We start from the raw sequence: 22,482 nt of genomic DNA, 5'->3' as shown, positions 1-22,482 counted from the left end.
CATCAGTCACTGTTGTGCAAAGTGAGCAGTCCCTAGTCAAGCTCGACATCCACTGAATCACAAACAGCGAAGGAAATTCAGGTACAGTCCAGGTGACCGGAAGTTCTCTTCATACTTGTTGAATATGTCTATGCATCCTTATATATCTAGCAAAATCAAACGTTCCATCTCGTAGCTACATCCCCCCGTTCCAGCTCATCAAGCGTCCTATTATCTTCCTCTGCCCTCGCGTCCTTCGCGGAAGCCCCATCCGCCATCACAAAACTCCCCCCATCAGATCCAATCGTCAGTCCCGGAGGCGCATGCACGAAATCCCTCGTCTTCGCCTCCCTCTTCTCCGTCCCGATCCTCACAAGCGAATACCGATCATTCATATCATCCCCGCCATCATGTCGCGACCCAGCGCGAGAAACGTGCGAACCGAACGCCGACCGTATCGACTGGAAAGGCCTCGAGACGGCAGAGAGCACGACGCTGAGTTCCTTCGACTTTGCGCGGAACAGTTTCGGGAGGGAGAGCGTGCAGGCTACGATGATGCCCAGGGCTATTTCGGCCCAGGACCAGAGGCCCATGCGGGCTAGCTCGTAGGATGTGTCGCGGTACTCGCCCTGGTGGAGTAGTCTGATCATATATAGGATTCGCATGCCTGAAGCCAGTGTAGCTCTTGAAAACGGTTAGACGACTGCCTAGGTAGACTCAGCTTTGGGCTGTGGAACACTTACAAAAGACCTGTTCCGAAGAGTATGATGATACCGGCCTTCTTTTTAGCGTTGATACGTAGTTTCCACACCGCGCGTACGGGGAGCAGTAGAACGACCAGATCCGACACGATATTGAACGCAGCACTAGCTATAATCGATGGATCATAGTGCGTAACCTTCCGACGTTCGTAGTAGTCATCCCGAATTTTTCCCTTTGTGTTATAAATAAACAGCAGCAACAAAGTGACGGTGTAAAAAATGAACATGGCAACGATGGTTCCCCATCCTCCGTAGAACATGACTTCATTCCCGGTGCGTGAAGGAACGAAGATTTGAAGGTACTGCAGGACAATGGCGGTTTTGATGAGGAAGATGCAGGGGCAGTACAGAGCTTCGGATATGTCGAGCCACTGTTGGCCGTTAGAAAAGTTGAGGAAGGCAGTATAGCATGGGTACTAACGAATAGTTGCTTAATGTAATCGCTCACGCGCAGATTCCATAGATGAACACCGGCTCCATAATGAACAGTGAACCTTGCTAAACCGAGACTGACAGTGAAAATAACCTGTAGTATGATTAAGATAGTGTCTTTTACAATTCACGATTGGAAAAGCGTACGAAAGCCAATAAAAGGAAGTCTAGAAGGGTCGTTAGAACTTTGCGATGTCCCGATAATGAGATTCTAACATACAATCGGCCCACCCTAGTTTGCGAACAATCTTCAGTCCGGTATAGAGCCGAAGTAGTATGAAAATTCCCGGTATTATAGTGAAGAGGGGAACGCAAACGAAGTACCACTTCTGCTCTGGAGAGGTTCGAGTCAAATGGACAGTGACTCCAGGTGGAGCCTCCAAAGCAGGTCCATCGAGCAGTTCCTGCGTAACGTCAACCATGTCGAGTGCGGGGACATTGCTAGAATGAATTCCAAGTGAAAGGTACCTATATAAGAGTGGCTGAAGGCGAAACAACAGGATAAGGTGCCTAGAAGGATTGAAACCTTATTGAATTCCCATATTGCTGCCACTGGGTTCGTATATGCTAGTAAGATGCCAAGTCCGATGAAAGCAGCCACACGTGGTGTCAAAATACCCATGTGTCTCATGGGGATCCTGTTAAGATGGAAGCTGAAAATAGTCCTAGGAAGACTAGTGAGGTTATTTGACTACAGAGACATTACAGAGGCTAGACAAACGAGAGATTTCATATTGTAGTCTTTTCAGCATTTCTATTATCTTTTAAATATTTACTGTCATATTATGTTCCTGTCTACAAAGGTGTTTTCTGGTGATCGTCATGCTAGGTAAGCCAGGCTTATTTTCGGTTTCCATCTTAGGTCTAGAGACAGGGTATGTATGCAACGGGACATAAGCAAGGCTGAAATTGATTTCTTGAGCAAAACACTGGTTGGGTACTCGTAGCGAGAGAATAATATGTGGTCAGCCAATGATGCAATGCTGCACTGGAATGTTTGGAGAGTCGAGACTTATCACTTTCGCTCGCAGTCACACAGGAAACAGCAAGGGAGAAATTGGAGTTCCGATTAATTGGTACATCAAGGTAGCGTACTTGCTAATTGGATCAACTCAATTCCCCGTGTGTTTACATTAAGCTTTTGAACTCGTTGACAGAGAATGCTTAAAACACTCGCGGAGTATTGCAGGATGGACTCTCACGTTCATGACTACCAAGGGCAACAAACGTCAAATCTTTGACAGAAGGACTCTCGTGTTCTTTTTATTCTTCTAGTAACTACTTTTACCGACGTAAAGAGACAGCAATATCTATGCCCTTATCCTAGAATATAAATCTTGGAATCGCCATGCCGCCAACCCCGACTCTAGAGGGCAAGGTAGCAATAACCAGCTATTTTTCTTTTGATATAAGATTTCTAACATCAGAACAGACTGTATTTGTCACAGGAGGATCCAGTGGGCTCGGCTTAGAGATTGCCAAAATTGTAGCGGCTCAAGGTAAGCTACGAAGACCTCCACCTGTTGTGTATACAGTCTCACGGCGAAAAGGAGCTCATGTTGCTATCTTCTCTCGCCGCCAGAAAGTCCTCGATGCAGCGAAGAAAGAGATACTCGCGGTGAGGCTTCACGAAAACCAAGAAGTCTCCGCCATTGCGGTAGATCTCAGCAATGCCAAAGCAGTATGCAATCTAGAGTCTCACCCAGCTGGCCAGTGTAACTAACTGCAATACCAGGTCAGGGCTACCTTCGGCTCTCTAAAACTCGTACCCGACATTCTATACTGCGCTGCCGGAGGCTGCCAGACCGAATGTGGCTTTCTAACGGAGATCAGCTCAGAAGATCTCGACAGCTGCATGCGCAACAACTACTACACCGCCGCCTACGTATCCCAGGTCGTCCTCAAGATATGGAGAGGGGTAGAGAACAAACCTGAATTGCGCGGGAGAACAAAAGAACGACGGATCGTCTTCATCAATAGCGTAGGGGCGTTCGTGGGATTACCTGGATATACTGCGTACACACGTAAGTCAGATCCGCATGCATTTCTCTCCTCCCGCCAAAGCTAACGGATATGTAGCTTCCAAGGCTGCAGTCCGCGGTCTCGCCGATACCCTTCGAATGGAGGCCCTTTACTACTCGAACCCTGGGACCAAGTACACCATCCAATGCGCTTTCCCAAGCAACATCATGACGGACGCCTTCATCGAGGAACAGAAGAACAAACCGCAGCTCACCAAAGAGATGGAGGAGACCAACAAAGACCTGGACGAGCTGAAGAAGAAGCTACCTTCTGCCGCCAAGGTCGCCCAGTACATCGTGAGTCGTCTCAACAGCGACGACTTCGCGATCTGCGACTCGTTGGCATCGGAGCTGCTGTGGTCGAACATGATCGGTCCTTCGCCGAAGCGGGGACTCGGGGTTGCTGATTCGATTCTCTCGTTTTTGGTCGGCACGGCGATTTGGCCGTTCCAGCGTCGTAGATGGGATAAGATGTGTGTTCAGGCTGGGCAATAATGAACGACATTTGCTTCAAGATAGTGTTTCTGGAGTCTTTCCATAGTCTAATAATGTGATATTTGGGCCTCGATTTAATTTCCTGATGTAGCCATCGTTCCATTAGGTAAACATGATTCAAATGGACAATCTTAATGTATCAAAATGTTGCATAAACGTTATCCTAAACGTTATCCTAGCTTGCACGGAGTCAGCCAAGATAGTTGAAGATATTTGGACGTTTTCATTCATGCATTTTATGTGAGGCAATTATGATCTAGAAGACGATGATAATAGGCGAGAGAATCAACAGAGAAGCTTGCAGTGTTGGGATCAAGAGATTTAGTTGATGTATGTGGGCGCAATAGTCGACCACCGAGTGAGTTTTCAATTCTCTTTTAACATTTATCCGTCAGAGCACTTGCGAAAGCAGATTAACACTAGCTGATCCTATGAGAGAAAGTGTGTTAAGATGTGCAATATCAAAAGACACAAAAATGATTGACCTATGTCTAAGACTATCATTCAAGAGACGAGAAATCGATACGAGATACAGAACAGTACTGACACTGCACCTCACCTCCATCCTGGGGGCCAAGACTCTTCTTCGAAATTCCTAGATCGCGCGAGCGTTTTCCTATGAGGCGAAAGATGAGGGAATTTAACATGTTAATGTCACTTTTGTTTGTACCAGGAAGAGCCCGATTGTGCAGTTTAGAGAAAAGGTATGATTGATTTTGCAGAGTTCGCTATCTTTTCCCCCTTTCTTTCACTTACAATGCTCAAAACCACCTTCCTGTAAGGTGATATGTGTTTGAAAATCTTGCGTGAAGTTCGGGCATGTCTTCTTACACATATATTTTAGTAGCTGGCTTGCTAGAGCATATCTTTATCATTAGCTATATCATTGCCTGTATCGTTCATGACGGTTGACCTGTATGAACAACTTGATCATAAGGGTTCAGCGCCATTTCGTTGCATAAACAATATGCAACTTCCAGACAAACTATCGCGATTGAGCCGCGCAGCACTCAGTCGCAGAAGCGGGATCTTCATGCCGTGTCGTCGACGACGAGGATGATCCCGAATCGTAGCAATGCCATTGCGGTAAAGGGCTATTTATCCAGCGGGGAAAGGAGCAACTGGTTTCACAAAGAGATAGGGCGATGTGTTCAAACATCAAACATCACTGTCGCTAACCATTCTGATGACGGCGCAGGTATCGTAGCAGCAGCGTGCGTGATCCACTTGGAGTCTTCAGTTCAAGATAACACCTGGGATACGCTTTGTCCCCGGATAGATAGATATTAAATGACCATGCGAGAACATTGCGGGGAAGTCCTGCCGCAAACCATACACGTGGATCAACAACCGGTCGATGATACCGAAAAAGAGACATCTTGATTGGGGGTCTGGTGCATTTAGCATAGATAGGTAACGTTCAAGTGACCAATATTTTGCAATCCTTTTTCGACATTGCGCCGATCGCATCCATTGCAAGTTTCTTATCGCGGACGACTTGCAAGACAGGGCATGACAGTGCAGGCAGGGGAAGGCTTGCTGTCTGGGATGCGACGTCGGTTCCTTTCAATCTAAGCGAAAGTACGGATTCACAATTCCTTTTTTTGTTCGGTGCGAGGTGCATGAACGACCTGCAGGTATGGAACCCGAACAGGCAGCGGGCATTATTAGACATTTGTTGATATGCCCTTTTCGATCGTGATGCGCGACTTCAGGAAGTTTAGATTAAGCAGCTCGTCTTCCCGTTCTGGTGGCTGGCTGGCTGGCTGGCTGGCTGCGAATCTCGGATTGCATTCGCCATAATGGATAGGAATAACCCACGCGGAACGAGGGATCGTATGTTTTCAACACGGTCCGGGACGGCTTTGTCTTTGTGTATGAATCGATAGGTACATTGAGAACACGGGCCTATTTTGTACGTTCGGTGATTCCGAACTGCAGGTCCTTGTTTGGGGAAATGGACATTGGGTGGGTGTGTATTGTATAGACGAACAGGCGTGCAATAAGCAATTCGTGGCTTTCAACCCTGCGAGAGTTAATCAGAGGATAACCCAGTCATACAGGAAGAAGCAAAGCAACATGGCTTGACCGGCAGGAGCTACAGGAGGAAATGATCGCTGGTGGTACCCCACGGGTGCTCCCGTGCAGATCGCGCCAACCGGTTTCGGCGTGTCTTCGCAGTCGGTTCTCACCAATCCCACTGAGAAGTGAGACACCGGCCACGAGCGACAATTAACGATAACGGTCGCAAGTTTGCGAGATGGCGGAGGCTCAGTGTACCTGTCTGCACCAAAGGGTGTGTCGCGATGACCCCATTGATGGGAACACAGACCACATTTGGTTCGGGGGAAAATCTGTGTTCGGATTTCGTAATGAATGCGTGGGATATTATGATGTTGGGTGTACGGCTCGCCATACAACACACAGGTCACGGCATCAGCGAGGGATGTTGCGAGCCTTTTTACGACCAAACCAACGAGGATCGTGAACGTGTGAGGCCTGAAGAAAGAAAAGAAAAAATTAAGTAAACGTCCCCAGTTTTAGCCGAAACGAAATAAGAGACGGTGGCCGGGATGGTTCGGGTTTTACCCTATAGTTTTGTAAACCCAGGTCACGATCTCTTTTGAGTCGGCTACAAGGCGCCATGTCGACGTAACATGACCCATGGGCATACTCCGTCATAAATTTTCTGCTGTGCCCGGACCACGACGATGTAATGAAGTTGTGAATCGGAATGTAATGCTTCTTACAAAAAACGTGGGATACAAGAGCGCGACCCACGGACGATGGAACAGGTCACAAAGAGGAGGGTTCCCGACAGCATGGAAGTTGCTCTCATAATTTGAGGGTGTTATTGTGTACGCCTCAGGATTGAGTCAGAGGTCAGGGTCAGGGCAGGTGATGAGCGCGTTGTCGCTGTTACAAGGCTGACCACCTACTACGAGGTAGGTACAGGTAGAAAGGGCGTTGAAGAGCACATTGCAGAGCGGGAGAGGCTGCAGCAAATTGCCAATTACGTGCATTGCTTGTTGTTTGGTCGAATCTTTGCCTAATCGGATGTCCTGTACAGAAGCAAGCAGAAGGCTCAGCACCGTATCAGAGGCCAGGATACATTGGAATGCGTAGTTCAATTCGGTCTGTGATTATCAGGCAGGGAGCATAAGACCGATAACTATATGGAGTAGTACTCGCAGTAAAGCAGGACAGCTTGGTAACGATTGTAGATCATGTCAACACTGGATGGTAGGGTACTGGTTGAAAATGGAGGCATCATGCTCGGATGTCCCAGCGGCAACGACAGAAATAATGGAGGTGAGTAATACTGAATGTCTTTGGGAGTTGGTTATGGGTTTTCATTACACATTCAACCTCAGTCTGTTATGCTGAGGGGTGGGCAATGTGCACCACTGTACCCTGTGTCGAAACGGAGGGCGGCGCGCGCAAGGACGATAACATAATAGCATAGCATAGTCACTATAGCCTTGGGGAGCGTGTGATGGAGAGCGGCAATCGGCGGGCGACATGCAACGACTCAGGTAGTACAGTAGTTAGTACTCGTATCACTGGCACAAGTAGTCGGGTATGCTCCGTAGTGGGAAAAGAGTGATGGTAGTAGTGGAATGGGGATGAGGAAAGATGCGTAAGTGTGGATTGTGAGGTGTGAGGTGTGAATTGTGTGAGAACCCTGAAGACCGCGCTAGCACCAGAAGGGTCTCTGGCGTGTAGTCGCGCGCAAAGCAGACGCCCACCAATCAGAGGCGGCGGCAAACTGTGGGGGTACCAAATTACATGTGTGATAATTACAGAACTGATACGATGCCATCCCATCCTCCCATCCAGCACCCATCCCATGCCCGGTCGTTATTCCCTCTACCCAATACCCAACAGGGAGAAGACAGGTTGGCCCAGGCTCGCGATAAGCTCATCCTCTGATGCCATTCGCCATTCGCCATTCGCCATTCCCCGTCGCCATTTGCCATCATGCCGTTCCACACAGTACACAGTACACAGTTCACATGCAGACACACACCCAGGCAAGATACCCGCCAGCTTGGGTTCTGAGAACCCCTTCCCTTCAACCCCGAGATACACACGCTGCTTCAATGCATCTGCTGCTGCTACCGTACTTGGTACCCATTGAGACACACCGATCATTTCTAGCTTACCTTGCCTCTCGATAGATGCTCGCGACAGGGGGTCGATGATTTCATTTCTCTGTCAATGCGCCGAGGACATGATTGGCTGGCTGCTACTCGTGTGGATGGACAAGGCCGTTGCAGTCCTCAAGAGTACCTGAGCGGATCCGACAGTCGTGACATGTTGGAATTGTAAAGAATCCCTTCGGGCTCCACACTTGTCAACGAGAAGAGTTCGGACTGTTCACCTCCCTTGCCCAGCGGCGGCTAACCTCGGATGCGCGTGCACTAACCAAAATGTTTTGCAAAAGTGTGGGGTTTTGGGACATGTTTTTTTCCCCTCAGTGTCGGACCGGTTTGCTGTCCCGGGCTGGTCTGGTGTCTGATAGCCACATCTAGGTAACTGTGTAATAGGTGTAGGTATCCGTAGCTGCTCTTGCTTTCAGTCTAACGGAGGGAGTTGTCGTCTTGAGCACGGCCCCCCCGGGTTGATAATGCTTTTACATGTCGACAATGCGGAGTACTAGCAGACAGCTTCTGCGTTATATTATCGGACATAGTAACGAGAGGTGGAAGGCGGCAGACGGAGAGTAAAAGGCGGCCTGTGAGTGTGACGAGCATGGCGAGGAGAGACAGAGATATGGCGACATGGGCGATTGACACGACTTGGCCGCTCCTGATAATGATGACCGCGGCCACAACCACCACGAATACCAATACCAATAATACTACCACCAACAGCCAATACCAACAACCAATTGCCACCGATATTGGGCGACATGGCGGACATGGCTGCTGACCGCAACTGCAACTGCAACTGCAACTGGCATTTTCCACCACCTGTCAAAAAAACACAGGGCGCATCTTCTCCTGTAGCACAACAGCAGGCCACGAATACTATTACAACTGCATGCAGCACTTGTTCTACTCATTTTACTTTTTTTCCATTTCGATATCCGTCCATTGAAATTGAGGCGGGCTGAGAGCCTGAGACGAGGCAACGCACGATTAGGACCATTTTCCCAATCGTTTGGGCGACGAAGATCCAGCCATCCCACGCATGCCCATGTCCTTACACCCCCTTGGCGCCGATTGGGGCGGTGGCGTCTTCGAGAAGACTACTACGCTGAACAGCCAGGTCCCTCTGGAGTTTACTGTGTCCTACTGTGTCCTACTAAGTCTGTGGTATCCATGTACGGAGTACTACGAAGCACAGAATTTATCTATCTACGGCACGATATCTACAGTACGGAATCAGTAACTACACAGTACTACTCCGTACTTGTGAATCGTATCTCCTTGATCTATTGAACATGTGAACTATTACATACAGCAGCACAGCTTCTTCTGTACATCACAACCCTTGGACCATGATAATGACCATGTCTATCACTTGTGCCCTGCGTTGTCCTATCTTGTCGGATGTCCACGCCCATGTCTCCAAGTCTCCCAAGTCCCCATCTGGCACATCCATGCTCTTCCATGCTTTATCCCATGCCCTGCCATGCCCTGCCATGCCCCTTTCTGATGCCCACGACAACGCCCACCCACACACCCAACCTTGCCCGCAGGCTACTGGTCCGATAAGGAACGTCTTCCTACCAGTGCGACTATCTACTTGCAGTATTATTCTTGTCATCTGTCCGTTCTCTTCTCTTCCACTATTACGGAGTACTCCCTCATACTTGAACTAGAACCTACACACTACACACAGTACACCCCCCTTCTCCTCGGTACTCGTATCCGCCCCTCCTCCTCCTCCTCCTCCTCCATAATCTTCATTCTTGCTCCCTTCCTATCTAATCTCTAGTCTCCTTTCGTTTCCCACTCCTTCCTAGTCTCCTACTTGTTCCTCTTCCTATCCCCCGTAGCGTAATTTTGTATCATTGTACCCTGAGAGCGAGCGCGCTTGGTGAACCTCCACGGGTCCGAGCACCGCGCCACCCCATGTTCCCACCTCTATCTACAGCGCAGAGTGTGTGTAGTACTCCGTACCTAGTAGGTACCTAGTTACTCCACCACCACCACGACAGATCAGAGCATCCATACCATTATCGCCCACCTCCTTCGAAACATGAATTGTTGTAATGATCCAGCCCCATCAGACTGTGCTTGGGCCAGCTCTTTCTCCCACTCTTCCCCGGCGGCGGGAACTAGTTTCCCTGATATCGTGCTAGTAAAAAAGTAACCTCCATGTACCTGCACATCCCATCCATCCCATCCATCCCATCACCCATCCTCGCCTTTTTTCTCTCACACCGTCCATTCCCTCCACGCACTCCACGCACGCACATACATCTTCCTCCACCTACCCGTTGAACGGTACACCTTCCTTCCTTCCTTCCCACTTTCTTACTTTCTTACGCCGTACTTCTTACTTGCTTCTCATTTCTCACCTCTACTTTCCACAACAAGGAATAAAACCTTCTCATCCACCCACCACGGTCCCTTCCTGCACATATTCTTGTGCTCCCTCACCCATTCAACAGGCGTCTACAACAGCCTCAACCGGATGCTCCCGTGCGCCCCAAACTTACGGGTGTGACTGCATCCCTCGCTGGGTCTTATCCTTATCTTCTTGTGCATCAGCCTCACCAATCCTGGTCTGGTCCATCCCATCCCATCCCCTTCTATATAGTACCACTCCAACCCACCCCCCGCTGACGGGCTCCGTTGTTGCATCTCTTGGCTTCTCGTCTTATCAATTTTATACATCTCTCTCTTGCTCTCTCTCGGCCTCTCGGGCGTCGACTACATTTACTACTCCTACTACCTCTACGTTCATTCTGCCCGGCCTTCCATGAGCCGCCTATCAGGCACACACGAGCTCCACGACTGTCACAGATATATGTTACTGTTTCCTGATGTTCCATAGCAACTCGCAGGCACTGGTCCACCTGCCTGGGAAATCCGCTTCCGATAATCATGTCCAATTTCCCCGCGGGGAGTGTGGTTTCATTGTGAAGGAAGATGAAGCAGGCAAAACTACCCGGCAGCGTTGCCCCTGCCGGAGCTTCTTTCCTGCCGACCCCGTGGTGCGTACTCAATGCGGTTGCGGACACCAGGCTTGGTATCATGAGGCCGAATCGCTCTCTACCGTCACCATGGAGGAATATGCTACCGTGATCGAGGAGGTGAAACGATTGAAGAACGAGGTCAAGCGGTTCGAAAATCTGGAGCATGAGTTGAAGCAAGAGCTGCACAGAGAAAGATTGATGCGCGAGAACTATTGGCGTACCCAAAAACAGGTCGAGAGGTACATGTACGAGAATATGCGACTGTTGAAGGTTTCCATGGACGACAAGGTCGAGGCCGTGGTAGATAAGACGGAGGAATGCAACGATCAGATCAAGGCTGTCCAGGAGCGTTTGACTATCGTGGACGAGGTGACGATGGAGTTGGAAAATAGGCTTGATCGGTCCGAACACACTGGTTCACTGTCATCGAGGGAGGCTACACCAGGCGTAATGACACCAAGAGCGACACCAAAGGTCGCAAGCCCGGTCCCTCCCGTTCCACAACTGCCGCTATTGATGCAACCGCAACACTCACTTGGCCCACTGCCCATCCGATCAGACAAGAAATATCCGTTATCTTGGAGCGTTCGTGTCATCTTTGTCCCACGCAAGTCACAGAGATTCGCCTTCGACCCCGACAGCACGGGTTACCGTCGCTGTGCCACACGGAAACTCCAACACAATCTCGATTTCCCAAGCCAGGACAGCTCCTGCTTCGCCAACCGTATCGAGAATGCGTTCAAGGGAATTTTGCGAGGAAGGCCTTGGATGCCTATGATTGGCCACCGACCAGCCGATGAACCTTATGGCCGGATGGCTCTACAGTTACTCCCACCCGACCTCGTCTTGAGAGATGTCTGGGACTATCCTTTCCTCGAGGACCACTGCATCGCTCACGATAAGATGCAGGGCGACGTTCTCTACATCACTCTACAATACGAGGATGTCACGTGGAACGAGATCCGCTTTCTACCCGCCGTTGCAGGCGCGGACGAGTCCTGTTGGAGACCCGACGAAGAGCTTGACGGTGCTGCGAAGTACAAGAGTTTGGATTCGGAGATTATGTACGATTTCCAGGACCCTCCGCCGACATACTCTTCACGCACTCACTCTGTCGCGGATAGGCACTCGTTGGCAGACCGACATGCCATGGCGGAGAGGCGATCTCTGACAGATAGAGCGTCGATATCAGAAAGAACACCGTCCAGACTGGACGTCCTCGCCGACTCGGCTTCATTGTTATCCCGTGCCAGCACCGACAGAGGGCCATCGCGCTCGACGTATTCACCAACGTCTGCTTCTGAACGCAACAGTCTCCGCAGCTTCACCACCGGTACTGAAGAGACGGACGACGAGCATCGAGACAAGAAACCCAAACTCCGATCGAAGCAGTCGATGCCCAACATCCACAGCACCCAGCAGCCCATGTACGTGTCCGGACGCTCAAAGCGAAAGATGCCCGTTCGAGAGAAGGGCCTCAAAGAACCTCTTCGCTTCAACGTCACAAACGTCGCGAAATGGCGACCCAACCTCTTGCACCCTCACTCCTCGAAGGGCAAGGAAGCTGTTCAGGAATCTCACTGATCTTCCAACCCCCCACGGACAACTGGATGGGTCTGACCCCGGCCCATCAGCCCCTTGCTCTTTCTCCTTCTCCAAAGAGCTCTTTTCTTTCCTTCCTGTCATGCTAGCACTTAGAGGCGTTTTTCTTCAATCTTTCTTGAGTTGGAAGGAGGAAAAGACCCACGTTTTCTTTTTCTTCGGAACCGGGATACCCAAATGGCGTTCTTTCTCATTTGTCACATTGTATGATCAGACACTTTCGATCGATCAACCGGAGACCACCGCTTCATTTCTCCCCCATTTCCTCCATTTCCCGTACCACTCTTCTTTTCTTCTTTCCCACCATTTCGGCTTGGCACGAGCCAACCGTAGCTTGTACGAGAAATTATAGGGATCACCTTTTTTCCTTTCTTTATCTACAGGTTATATAGATGAGGGTTCGGTCGATCTGGTCGATCGATATGTCACGCGGGCGAAGCAGCGATGTCTTCGAAGGGACGGACACACACACACACACACACACATACACACAACGTCGGTTCGGTGTGTATGATAAGTTAGATATCAGGTACATCCTCCCCCTCTTAAAGGAAATAGTTCCAAATCTACATCATCTATCATCCACTTTGTCGTATCTTAAATGCCACGTGCCCACCAACGGCCCAGTATCTTGTCGTCAGCATCAGCACAGGCGTCATCACCATATCGAAAACAAAAGCCGAATCAAGATGGGTATTTTGTCAAGTGCCATGTATACTGTACCTAAGGGGCCCCCGATGCCACGTGTGAAGTTGAACACTCAAAAGTTCAGGGGCCCGCTCATGCGCACGCGACAGTCCTTAGATAGGCGGGTGAGATGGGATTTGGTCACTTGTTGAGTACCTACAAGCACACACAATCAATCTTCACGCAATCAACTACGATACTCTTACCCAGAAACAGAACTTCCTCTTCGGGGTAGTGGATGGTGTTAGCATGGAAACATCCAAGATCACCGACTTACCTTCTAGGAAAGATAGCCGTTGGGCGGCGGGCTGGTGTTTTTTTGAATTGTCGGTGAACGAATCTCACGAGACTTCTCACGTACATACATTACCTCCTGTTACCCTCACTCTCTCTCTATCGTTGAATCAACGATCGTCTTCTCAAGCGCGATATCACAGTGGTGCACCCCACACCCACAATTTACAGATACATACAGAATACTAAAGTAGATAGTTAGAGCGGGGGAAAAACCACCGATCGCCTTATCTTGTCGGGGGCGTTATCGTGGCCCATATCGCATCGGCATCGTTTGTCGTATCTTTAGCGGAGCGGAGTCGCAACTCTTTGGGCGGCGGCGGCGGCGGCGGCGGCGGCGGCGACGGCGACTGCGGCAATGCCAATGCCAATGGCAATGGCCTGTTGTTTTGGAATTGTTGCCCGCGTGTGTCTTTTGGGGGTTTGTGTGAGGGTGCAAGGTATGTGTGTGTGCTTACTTGATGTCGAGAATAGATTGAGGGAAGGAGAAAAAGCAATGTTTATAAATGTATGAAGGGATTAAGAAAGATACTCCGTATTATTGTTGGGATGGAGCGGAGCAGCTGGGAAGAGAGTGAGCGTAGATGTGAGGTGCAAGTACGTGTAGATAGAAAATCGAGATAGCTACTCAGGTTGTTAGATGGGCACGAGTAGTAAAAGGCCATGTGTTATGCTGGTTGCTACTTGCCTTGGTTGCTGGTTGCTGACCGACGTTACATTCGCGAGGTGTAACTTATCTAGTCCTCCGTCCACCGTCCACCGTCCACGGCGCCCGCCCGCCTGCATGTGGGGATGATGAGGGACCAGTCAGACTCCCACCCCCATCATTCATCGCGATGCACCGTCATAATCAGCAATCGTCCTTCCATCAGTATCACCATCATTGTTAGCAGCTACAGCAAAAATAGTAACGCCCTTATAGACGGAATTACCGCTTTGAGATTGGATGTTGTAGTGTTCGTTTGGTTAGCTGGACGGGAGTCCCGATTTGTTTGGTATGCCTGCTTGATGAACCCGGGGTCCAGGCTGGAGGATTCGCCTGGTGGCGTTAACGGTTCGGCGGGTGGTTTGTTACTTTATTTCCATTTCCATCTCCATGGCTTGCATACGGAGGCATCAGAATGGACGCTTCATAGAGGGATTGGAGCGACGGGAGAAGGTGTGTTGTACTCTTGGGTTCATCATGATCAGACCAGACGGTTAGTTATTGGATGTGGGGAAGAGGTTCAGCTCTAAGGGAAATATGCTATGAACTAAGAATAATTATCCACTTTCCTAAGGGATCCTTATCCACCTTCCGTTTTCTGGGGAAAGAATAAGCAGCCATTTGTTACACACAAGATAGCAGTCACATCCATCCATCCATTCATCAACCCACCATTGTTGTCGAGCATGGCTGCCTACAGTGTGCTGAATGCATCCTATCAATGTCTCCACAGAGTGATGCGATTGCTATCAAAATAAGATGGCGAAGGTGGATACTGGAGAATGAATCGAGGAACGATAACGTACAGTTTGTGTTGCATCTCATAGAGGAAATCGAATATATCTGGTCTGGTGTCGTCGTTTCGTTTCGTATCAAATGCGCAGGGCAGCGGCATACTCAAAACAGACCTCCCGATGTCAGTACCATCCCGCCCTTATCAACCCCCATCTTTTATGGTCTGCTTCACTTCTCCGCTTCCTTTTACTTCCTATTACTACGATCACTCGTACCCAAGGCCAGTCCAGTCCAGTCATGGTTCGTGCCATTAACACAAATTGAACGTGCCCCGCAGATCTCAACCTTGCATTCGCCCGCCAGCCGGCAAGCGACCCCAATCATGGCTCCCGTCATGGCTTCCACACCTCAACCCCATCCGTCACACGCGCATTCGACCGCTCCCTTTGTATGCCTATCAACGCGGTGAAACAAGGTTACAGGCCCGTTGCTCAATCCTACCATGCCCAATGCCCATGCCATATCCATGATCCGACCATCCAACGATTCCAATCCGCCTAATCAACGGCTTCCCTCCATTCGGGCTCTCGCCAGCAGAGAACCCCTGGAGGCGACAATTAGGCCTGCAACGACACATGCAGTGACAATCCTTTCCGTCTTGTTCAAGTGACTTGCCTTTGAGCGTGCCGTCAGAGCTCACCCGAGAGGTGAACATCACCGTCAAACCTTTGGGTGTAACACTACCACTGCTGCCAATAATACAAATGTCTTGAACACGCCGTTCCCCTTGCCTGTCTCACCGTGACTTCTTGAAATCCTCAACCTTCCCCTTGACTTGACCTGACGACCCTTGCGACATTATGGCCGCAACCACAGAGCCAGAGTTCTCCAAGAACGACCTCGCGGTATCGGCGTCCAAGTCCTCCTCCAAGGATCTCGAACCCACGGTCCTCGAGGGCGACACCCAGCATCTCCCCTCATTCGAGCACGAGAAGCGACTATGTTGGAAATTCGACATCCGGATCCTGCCCACGCTGGCCGTCATGTACCTCTTCAATGCGCTCGACAAGGGCAACCTGGGCAACGCGAAGACGGATGACATGGACAAGGACTTGCACTTCAAGAACAACCAGTACAACATCATGCTGTCCATCTTCTTCATCCCCTACGTCCTGTTCTCTCCGCCGATCGCCATGATCGGAAAGAAGTACGGCCCCAGCAAGGTCCTGCCAATCTTGATGTTCTGCTTCGGGTCGGCTACACTCTTGAGTGCCTGCGTGAAGAATTGGGGTGGGATGATGGCTTTGCGATGGTTCCTTGGTTAGTATCCTGATTCTTATGAACTTGTGGGATGGTGAAAGGTCGAGCTTCTGGCGTTGCGCCAAAAAGCTTGGAAAGCTTGCTCCGCGTTCCGACAGCATCGTACTCGTGAGGATGATGACTGACTTGTAGCAGGTATGGCCGAGGCCGCTTTCTTCCCGCTCGTCATCTACTACTTGACGACTTTTTATCGACGAGGCGAGCTTGCTAGACGTCTGGCTATCTTCTATGCCGCTTCGAACATTGCCAACGCTTTCTCTGGACTGTTCGCCTTTGGAGTCTTCCATATCAAGGCTAAGCTTGAGGCATGGCGGTATCTGTTCATCATTGAAGGCACGGCGACCATTCTTTGTGAGTATCTTGACCTGGATTAGTATGTGGACCAAGTCTAACATTGGCACAGTCTCGTTCTTCGTCTTCTGGTACCTTCCCAAGTCTGCCTATGAGGCCAAGTTTTTGAACGAGGAAGAGAAGAAGCTGGCTTTCACCCGAATCCAAATCGATTCCTCTTCGGTCGTTGGCGAGAAGTTCGTCCTGAAAGATTCGCTTCAAATCTTCAAGCACCCCTCCACGTATGGCTTCCTGCTGATCGAAATGTGCCTCGGTGTACCAATTCAATCCGTTGGCCTCTTCATGCCCCAGATTGTAGGACGCCTGAAGTTGGGCAAGATCAAGACGAACCTGTACACCGTAGCGCCCAACATCGTCGGCGCATGCGTGTTGATCATGCTCGCATTCGCCAGCGACTTAACGAGACTGCGCTTCCCCTTCATCACGCTCGGCTTCACGCTCACTTTCATCGGCTTCCTGATCTACGCTGCCATTGACGTCGAGCACAACACCCAGGTCGCCTACTTCGCCTGCTTCATGATGACCTGGGGCACGTCTGCACCCTCCGTCCTCCTCTCGACTTGGTACAACAACAACGTCGCCCACGAGGGTCGCCGCGTCACTCTGACCAGTATCGGCGTCCCGCTCGCCAACCTCATGGGCATCGTGAGCTCCAACATCTTCCGCGAGCAGGACAAACCTGACTACATCCCCGCGCTCGCCACCACGGCAGCATTCGGCGCGACGGGCGCTGTGATCGCCGCGCTGTTGGGCGTCTACATGATCTTCGACAACAGGAGGAGGAACCGCGCGCAGGGCATTAATCTGAGTGCTAGGGATGTCAGTACCGAGAAGCTGAGGGATGGGCCGAACAGTCCGGACTTCAGGTGGTTTTTGTAGTCTCAAGGAATGGTGGATCTGTTCAAGGTGGTAATAGTTGGGAGATTGAAAGCTAAAGCACGTAATGCAATGCATGAATGATTATTTTCTCTCTAGTCTGATTGATGTTTGATATCTTAGTGGACCTGTGGACCTTTCCTTTCTTGGGTACGATCATGTGCGGAGGTCATTGGGACATTCCAGGTGGAGCCTTAGCAATGCCTCAGTAATGCCTCAGTGATAAGGATAGGAACATTAGGAACCGAAAAATGGATTCAGTGGCAGGTTTACCATAACACAATCAATGAATGTATTCCTTACAAACTGGTGCTTTTTATGAGTCTGCTCCATTGTTCGGTTGAATAGAAAGCGGATAGTGCAGGCCCCCATCGCAAGGCTACTAGCGCGCATCTGGAGATTCCGCGGCTCGACTCCCGACGTATCTATCTGGCTTATCTCGGGGAAATCGAGCTAGGTCCTCTCCACGTGATGCCTCATCAGGGTACCGTCACCCAGCCACGCGGTGTCCCCAAGCTCCAGTCATCAGCATCAGCGGCAGCTCGAGCTGCCTTGTAGACTTCAACGAGGTGACACCTCAAATAACTACCCTTCTCTTCCTTTAGAACACAACCTATCTCTATTGTTAGATTTTAGAAACCTACATCTTCCTCCGACAAGCCCGCATTCCCGACACCGCCTCAAGGCACGAGACGTCCGAACAGCCTCCCATCATGGCGGTCAAAGCAGTGGTTCCGTTCTTGGTGGCCATGATGCTCTTGACGGGTGTCTGCAACACGCTTCTCACTAAGTATCAGGTAAATGCCCGCATTCTTAAGCTGTAAAGTCTCTCTGCGAAGCTCACACATGCGATAGGACATGCAATGCGTGAAGAACTGCAACCCCTCAAAGGGCAAGAAGCCCGAACACTTCGAGCAGCCCGTCCTCCAGACGCTACAGATGTTCATCGGAGAGATGGGCTGCTGGCTTGTCATCGGTCTCTTCTCCGTCTACCAGCGTTACGTCGCCAGCCGCGCCGGATACGAGAGCATTCCCGAGGGAGAGGAAGGTGCACACACGCCAGCACTTTCGGATGAGAGCGAGACGAGAGAGGTTGCGAATCCGCTCAGGCCTGCTCATAGTGACCCCGAGGGTCGGATACCGTTGACCGGTACGAGCATCCTGCTGCTTGCATTGCCGGCGTGCTGCGATATCGCAGGCACGACGTTGATGAACGTTGGGTTGCTGTTCACTGCGGCGTCGATCTACCAGATGACGCGAGGAGCTCTCGTTCTCTTTGTCGGGTTGTTCAGTGTTTGGTTCCTGAAGAGGCATCTTGGGTTGTACAAGTGGTTCGCCCTCTTCGTGGTCGTCTTCGGTGTAGCTATAGTTGGCCTCGCTGGTGCGATCACCAAGGACGACAAGGCAACTCCTTCGGCGATCTATGCGGTAGCAAGATCGGACCAGGCTTTGAAGACAATCATTGGTGTCTTGCTCATCGCCGCTGCGCAGATCTTCACGGCGACGCAGTTCGTCCTAGAGGAGAAGATCATGGAGAAGTACGACATGGAGCCGATCAAGGTTGTCGGATGGGAGGGCACATTTGGATTCCTTATCACTCTGTTGATTATGATCATCTTGCACTTCTCTATCGGGACCGGGTACTTCAACGCGCGCGAAGGGCTGTACCAAATGACTCATTACCGGGCGATTGCTGTGAGCAGCGTCCTGATCATGATCAGTATCGGGTATGTTATCTCCTTACCGTATTGTACGTTCATACACACAGCGAACTAACACATCATTCCAGCGGCTTCAACTTCTTCGGCCTCTCCGTCACACGCACCGTCAGCGCTACCTCGCGCTCGACCATCGACACCTGCCGCACTCTCTTCATCTGGGTTGTTTCCCTCGGCCTCGGCTGGGAGACCTTCAAGTGGCTACAAGTGGTCGGTTTCGCGCTTCTCGTGTACGGCACGTTCCTCTTCAACGACTTGGTCAGGCCGCCGTTGAAGGCGTGCGTTGAGCGCAAGCATGAGCAGCTACTGCCAGAAGACCCAATCGAGCATCATTAGACATCTCATTGTACATAATCATGGGCAAGAGGGATTGTTGAGTACAACGCATATGACAACGGCGTTTAGAGGGGCTTTTACATCGTTCGTGGGATTGTTTGTGTGGCTAATTTTGGGATCGTTCGCGCCTTGCTTCGCAATTTTGTAATTCATATAGCGCAAATCAATATTCTTCAGTGGATCGTTGGAACACAATCGTGAATGTGATGTATGCGATGGTACTCGTAAAACGGCCCGCAAATCAGAAGCGGCCTGTGGCTAGTGCACATTGTGGCGCAAACACATCAAAATGGTCTGTGGCTGGTGCCAAGAACACACACTCTCGCTTATTTTGCGTGTTCCAAAATCCCCGCCGGTCGCTCAACACCAAACCGACAAGCACCAACGACGATATCCTGAACTTCAACGCCGGAGGTTCAGACTCGACAATCACTCGATCGCAAACATGGCCGCCAACCAGGGAGCTATGTGAGTTCAATCCTACCTGCGCTGCAATCTTTCGAACACATTTACTGACGGTGACGCAGTTCCAAGAGGAGGAAGTTCGTCGCCGGTATGATATACCCATTTATACAATTTTTGAAGGACGTTATTGGGATTGGAGAGTCTCGACAGACTCGGAATCAGTATCTTCTGCAATTATGAAGAGCTGGATGCGAGTCGTCGAGTGCTTCGTCAATTCACAAGGCCACCGCACGCAGACATCAAAATGGAGATAGCTAACATATTCACCCACAGACGGTGTCTTCTATGCCGAGTTGAACGAGTTCTTCCAGCGCGAGTTGGCCGAGGAGGGCTACTCTGGTGTCGAAGTCCGTGTCACCCCCACCGTCACCGACATCATCATCCGCGCCACCCACACACAAGAGGTCCTCGGTGAGCAGGGACGCCGCATCCGCGAGCTCACCTCCCTCATCCAGAAGCGCTTCAAGTTCCCCGAGAACTCCGTCTCCCTCTACGCCGCCAAGGTCTCCAACCGCGGTCTCTCCGCCGTCGCTCAGTGCGAGTCCCTCCGATACAAGCTCCTCAACGGTTTGGCCGTCCGAAGGGCTTGCTATGGTGTCCTCAGGTTCATCATGGAGAGCGGTGCTAAGGGTTGCGAGGTCGTCGTTTCCGGAAAGCTCAGGGCTGCCCGTGCCAAGAGCATGAAGTTCACTGTATGTATTCGAAGGCTACGTCGAATTATGGATAAAGTACTGACAGAAGTGCGCAGGACGGATTCATGATCCACTCTGGTCAACCCGCCAACGACTTCATCGACCACGCTACCCGCCACGTCCTCCTCCGACAGGGTGTCTTGGGTATCAAGGTCAAGATCATGCGCGGCTCCGACCCCGAGGGCAAGGCCGGCCCCTCCAAGTCTCTCCCCGACTCCGTCACCATCATCGAGCCCAAGGAGGAGCAGTCCGTTGTCCAGCCCATGTCGCAAGACTACGGTGCCAAGGCCATCGCTGCCCAGCAGGCCGCCGAGCAGCAGAGGCTCGCCGAGCAACAGGAGGGTGGTGAGGCTGCGCCCGCTGAGGGCTACACTGAGGAGCAGCAATAGAGAACGACCTCGGTTAGCTTTGGGAATATGACAAAAGCCGGTGAGGCACTTACAAGGGCGTTGAAGATGTAACGGCATCATGAATGAATTACCTTACATACATCTTCCTTTGCATTCGGGATGGGCAACATTTGACCAAGGGATGTTTTCACGCGGACGGAGTCTCTTGAGTGCTGTACTCTTTTCAAACAAAACACCTGAAATATCAAATATGGCTTTAGACCAGTTGACACGTTCAAAGTTCCTTTTGAGTGTTACGTGGTGTCGATTGCTCGTGCGACAGATATTTGTGGTATGTACGATTGATCCGACTCGTCGGAGACTGCAATTACGATTTTCCTTTTCTTCACTTCTGTCCAAACATACCGTTTCCGCCGTCGCAAAATTGACATTTTCGCATAACTCCGCCAACCACCCCTTGCATTGCTCGCACACATCGCTACCTGCCTTTCCATTACCCGTCTACGTGAGTTCCATTACGGCGTCAGCCATTATGTCGAATTGTTCTGTTACTCCCGTGGTGATCGCACTACAAATACCCCAGGTTGAGCCAATCTACATGGGCGATGTCTCACTTTCACCCGTATCGTTACACAAATCCATGCTTTATCACAGTCGCACAGAGAGTACTAGCACCACGCACAACGCCAGCCACGAACCATACTTTCACTTGATATCAATTCGCAGAAACGCGCTGATCAGACGTTCAATTGATATAACTTCTACTAACCGTCCCTTCACTAACCTCACTCCACTGGTATCCAAACCAAACAACAACAACCATGGCTTCACTCACAATGCCTGACCTCCACTCTCCATCGCCACACAGTAACCTCTCTCGAACACATTCCATGATCTCCTCAAAGCCACAGAAACCAAATCCAAATCACCCACTGCCTCCACTACCTCCCCCATCACCACCACCCCACCTCTACCTCCCACCGACACCGAAATCCCTCCAGCGGAACCACAGTCTCAACATCACACTCACCTACCACCAACATCCCACGTGCAATGCCAACAACAACAAACCCACCAACACCACCAACAGCAACAGCAACAACCAAGACAACCCATCACGCCCACCAACCCCACCACCACACACAGTCCCCATCCCACCACCCCATCACCAACAAGAAACCAGTCCCCCCAAACCCCCCAAACCCCCAAACCGCCGCGTCCGCTTCTCCCTCCCCTCACCACCACCCTCACCCTCCTCTACCTCCTCCAACTATTCCTCCTTGTCCGTAACAAGCACCACCAGCACCGAAAGCACATACTCCCCCTCCCCGCCACCCTCCCCAATCAGACCACCCAGACCCCCATCCCCAATCTTCCAGCCCTCAACCGAGGAATTCTACCTCCGCCCGCCGTCGCTGAGGCCCGTGCGCGTGCGGCGGCAGAAAAGTAAGAAGACGCGGCCCCTCAAGTTGGAAGGGAAAGGGGACGATGGCGGCGGCGAGGGGGATG

General features: G+C 50.9%; 6 protein-coding genes across 6 annotated transcripts; 4 read left to right on the top strand and 2 right to left on the bottom strand.

The window, feature by feature from the left end:
* Positions 1 to 98: 98 nt before the first annotated feature.
* BU24DRAFT_487188 (uncharacterized protein) lies at positions 99 to 1,600 on the bottom strand. The gene is made up of 5 exons (XM_033533438.1): positions 1,393 to 1,600; positions 1,320 to 1,339; positions 1,162 to 1,266; positions 723 to 1,111; positions 99 to 663 (listed from the first exon to the last, which is right to left on the bottom strand). Exons 1-5 carry the CDS (start codon positions 1,592 to 1,594, stop codon positions 156 to 158), a joined length of 1,224 nt encoding a protein of 407 aa, XP_033388941.1. The 5' UTR covers positions 1,595 to 1,600; the 3' UTR covers positions 99 to 155.
* Positions 1,601 to 2,520: 920 nt separating this feature from the next.
* Positions 2,521 to 3,688, top strand: BU24DRAFT_487187 (short chain dehydrogenase; the record flags this gene model as incomplete). Its single annotated transcript, XM_033533437.1, has 5 exons — positions 2,521 to 2,550; positions 2,605 to 2,671; positions 2,723 to 2,853; positions 2,908 to 3,196; positions 3,252 to 3,688. The coding sequence occupies 5 exons, from the start codon at positions 2,521 to 2,523 to the stop codon at positions 3,686 to 3,688; spliced, it is 954 nt and encodes a 317-aa protein (XP_033388940.1).
* Positions 3,689 to 8,231: 4,543 nt separating this feature from the next.
* BU24DRAFT_416271 (uncharacterized protein) lies at positions 8,232 to 8,661 on the bottom strand. Its single transcript, XM_033526411.1, has one exon. The coding sequence runs from the start codon at positions 8,612 to 8,614 to the stop codon at positions 8,372 to 8,374; it is 243 nt and encodes an 80-aa protein (XP_033388939.1). The 5' UTR covers positions 8,615 to 8,661; the 3' UTR covers positions 8,232 to 8,371.
* Positions 8,662 to 10,688: 2,027 nt separating this feature from the next.
* On the top strand, positions 10,689 to 12,425 carry BU24DRAFT_429664 (uncharacterized protein; the record flags this gene model as incomplete). Its single annotated transcript, XM_033529760.1, has 2 exons — positions 10,689 to 11,971; positions 12,038 to 12,425. The coding sequence occupies 2 exons, from the start codon at positions 10,689 to 10,691 to the stop codon at positions 12,423 to 12,425; spliced, it is 1,671 nt and encodes a 556-aa protein (XP_033388938.1).
* A 3,300-nt stretch (positions 12,426 to 15,725) lies between these two features.
* BU24DRAFT_429662 (MFS general substrate transporter) lies at positions 15,726 to 19,466 on the top strand (the record flags this gene model as incomplete). The annotated part of the gene is made up of 7 exons (XM_033529759.1): positions 15,726 to 16,185; positions 16,321 to 16,536; positions 16,589 to 17,402; position 17,896; positions 18,042 to 18,209; positions 18,268 to 19,139; positions 19,202 to 19,466. 7 exons carry the CDS (start codon positions 15,726 to 15,728, stop codon positions 19,464 to 19,466), a joined length of 2,796 nt encoding a protein of 931 aa, XP_033388937.1.
* Positions 19,467 to 19,911: 445 nt separating this feature from the next.
* BU24DRAFT_469370 (40S ribosomal protein-like protein S3) lies at positions 19,912 to 21,077 on the top strand (the record flags this gene model as incomplete). Its single annotated transcript, XM_033532606.1, has 4 exons — positions 19,912 to 19,934; positions 19,994 to 20,019; positions 20,205 to 20,623; positions 20,680 to 21,077. The coding sequence occupies 4 exons, from the start codon at positions 19,912 to 19,914 to the stop codon at positions 21,010 to 21,012; spliced, it is 801 nt and encodes a 266-aa protein (XP_033388936.1). The 3' UTR covers positions 21,013 to 21,077.
* Positions 21,078 to 22,482: the final 1,405 nt, after the last annotated feature.

The sequence above is a fragment of the Aaosphaeria arxii genome (genome assembly GCF_010015735.1).
Source record: "Aaosphaeria arxii CBS 175.79 unplaced genomic scaffold BU24scaffold_1, whole genome shotgun sequence".
Lineage (NCBI taxonomy): Eukaryota > Fungi > Ascomycota > Dothideomycetes > Pleosporales > Aaosphaeria > Aaosphaeria arxii.
This window is presented reverse-complemented; position numbering and strand designations above follow the sequence as displayed.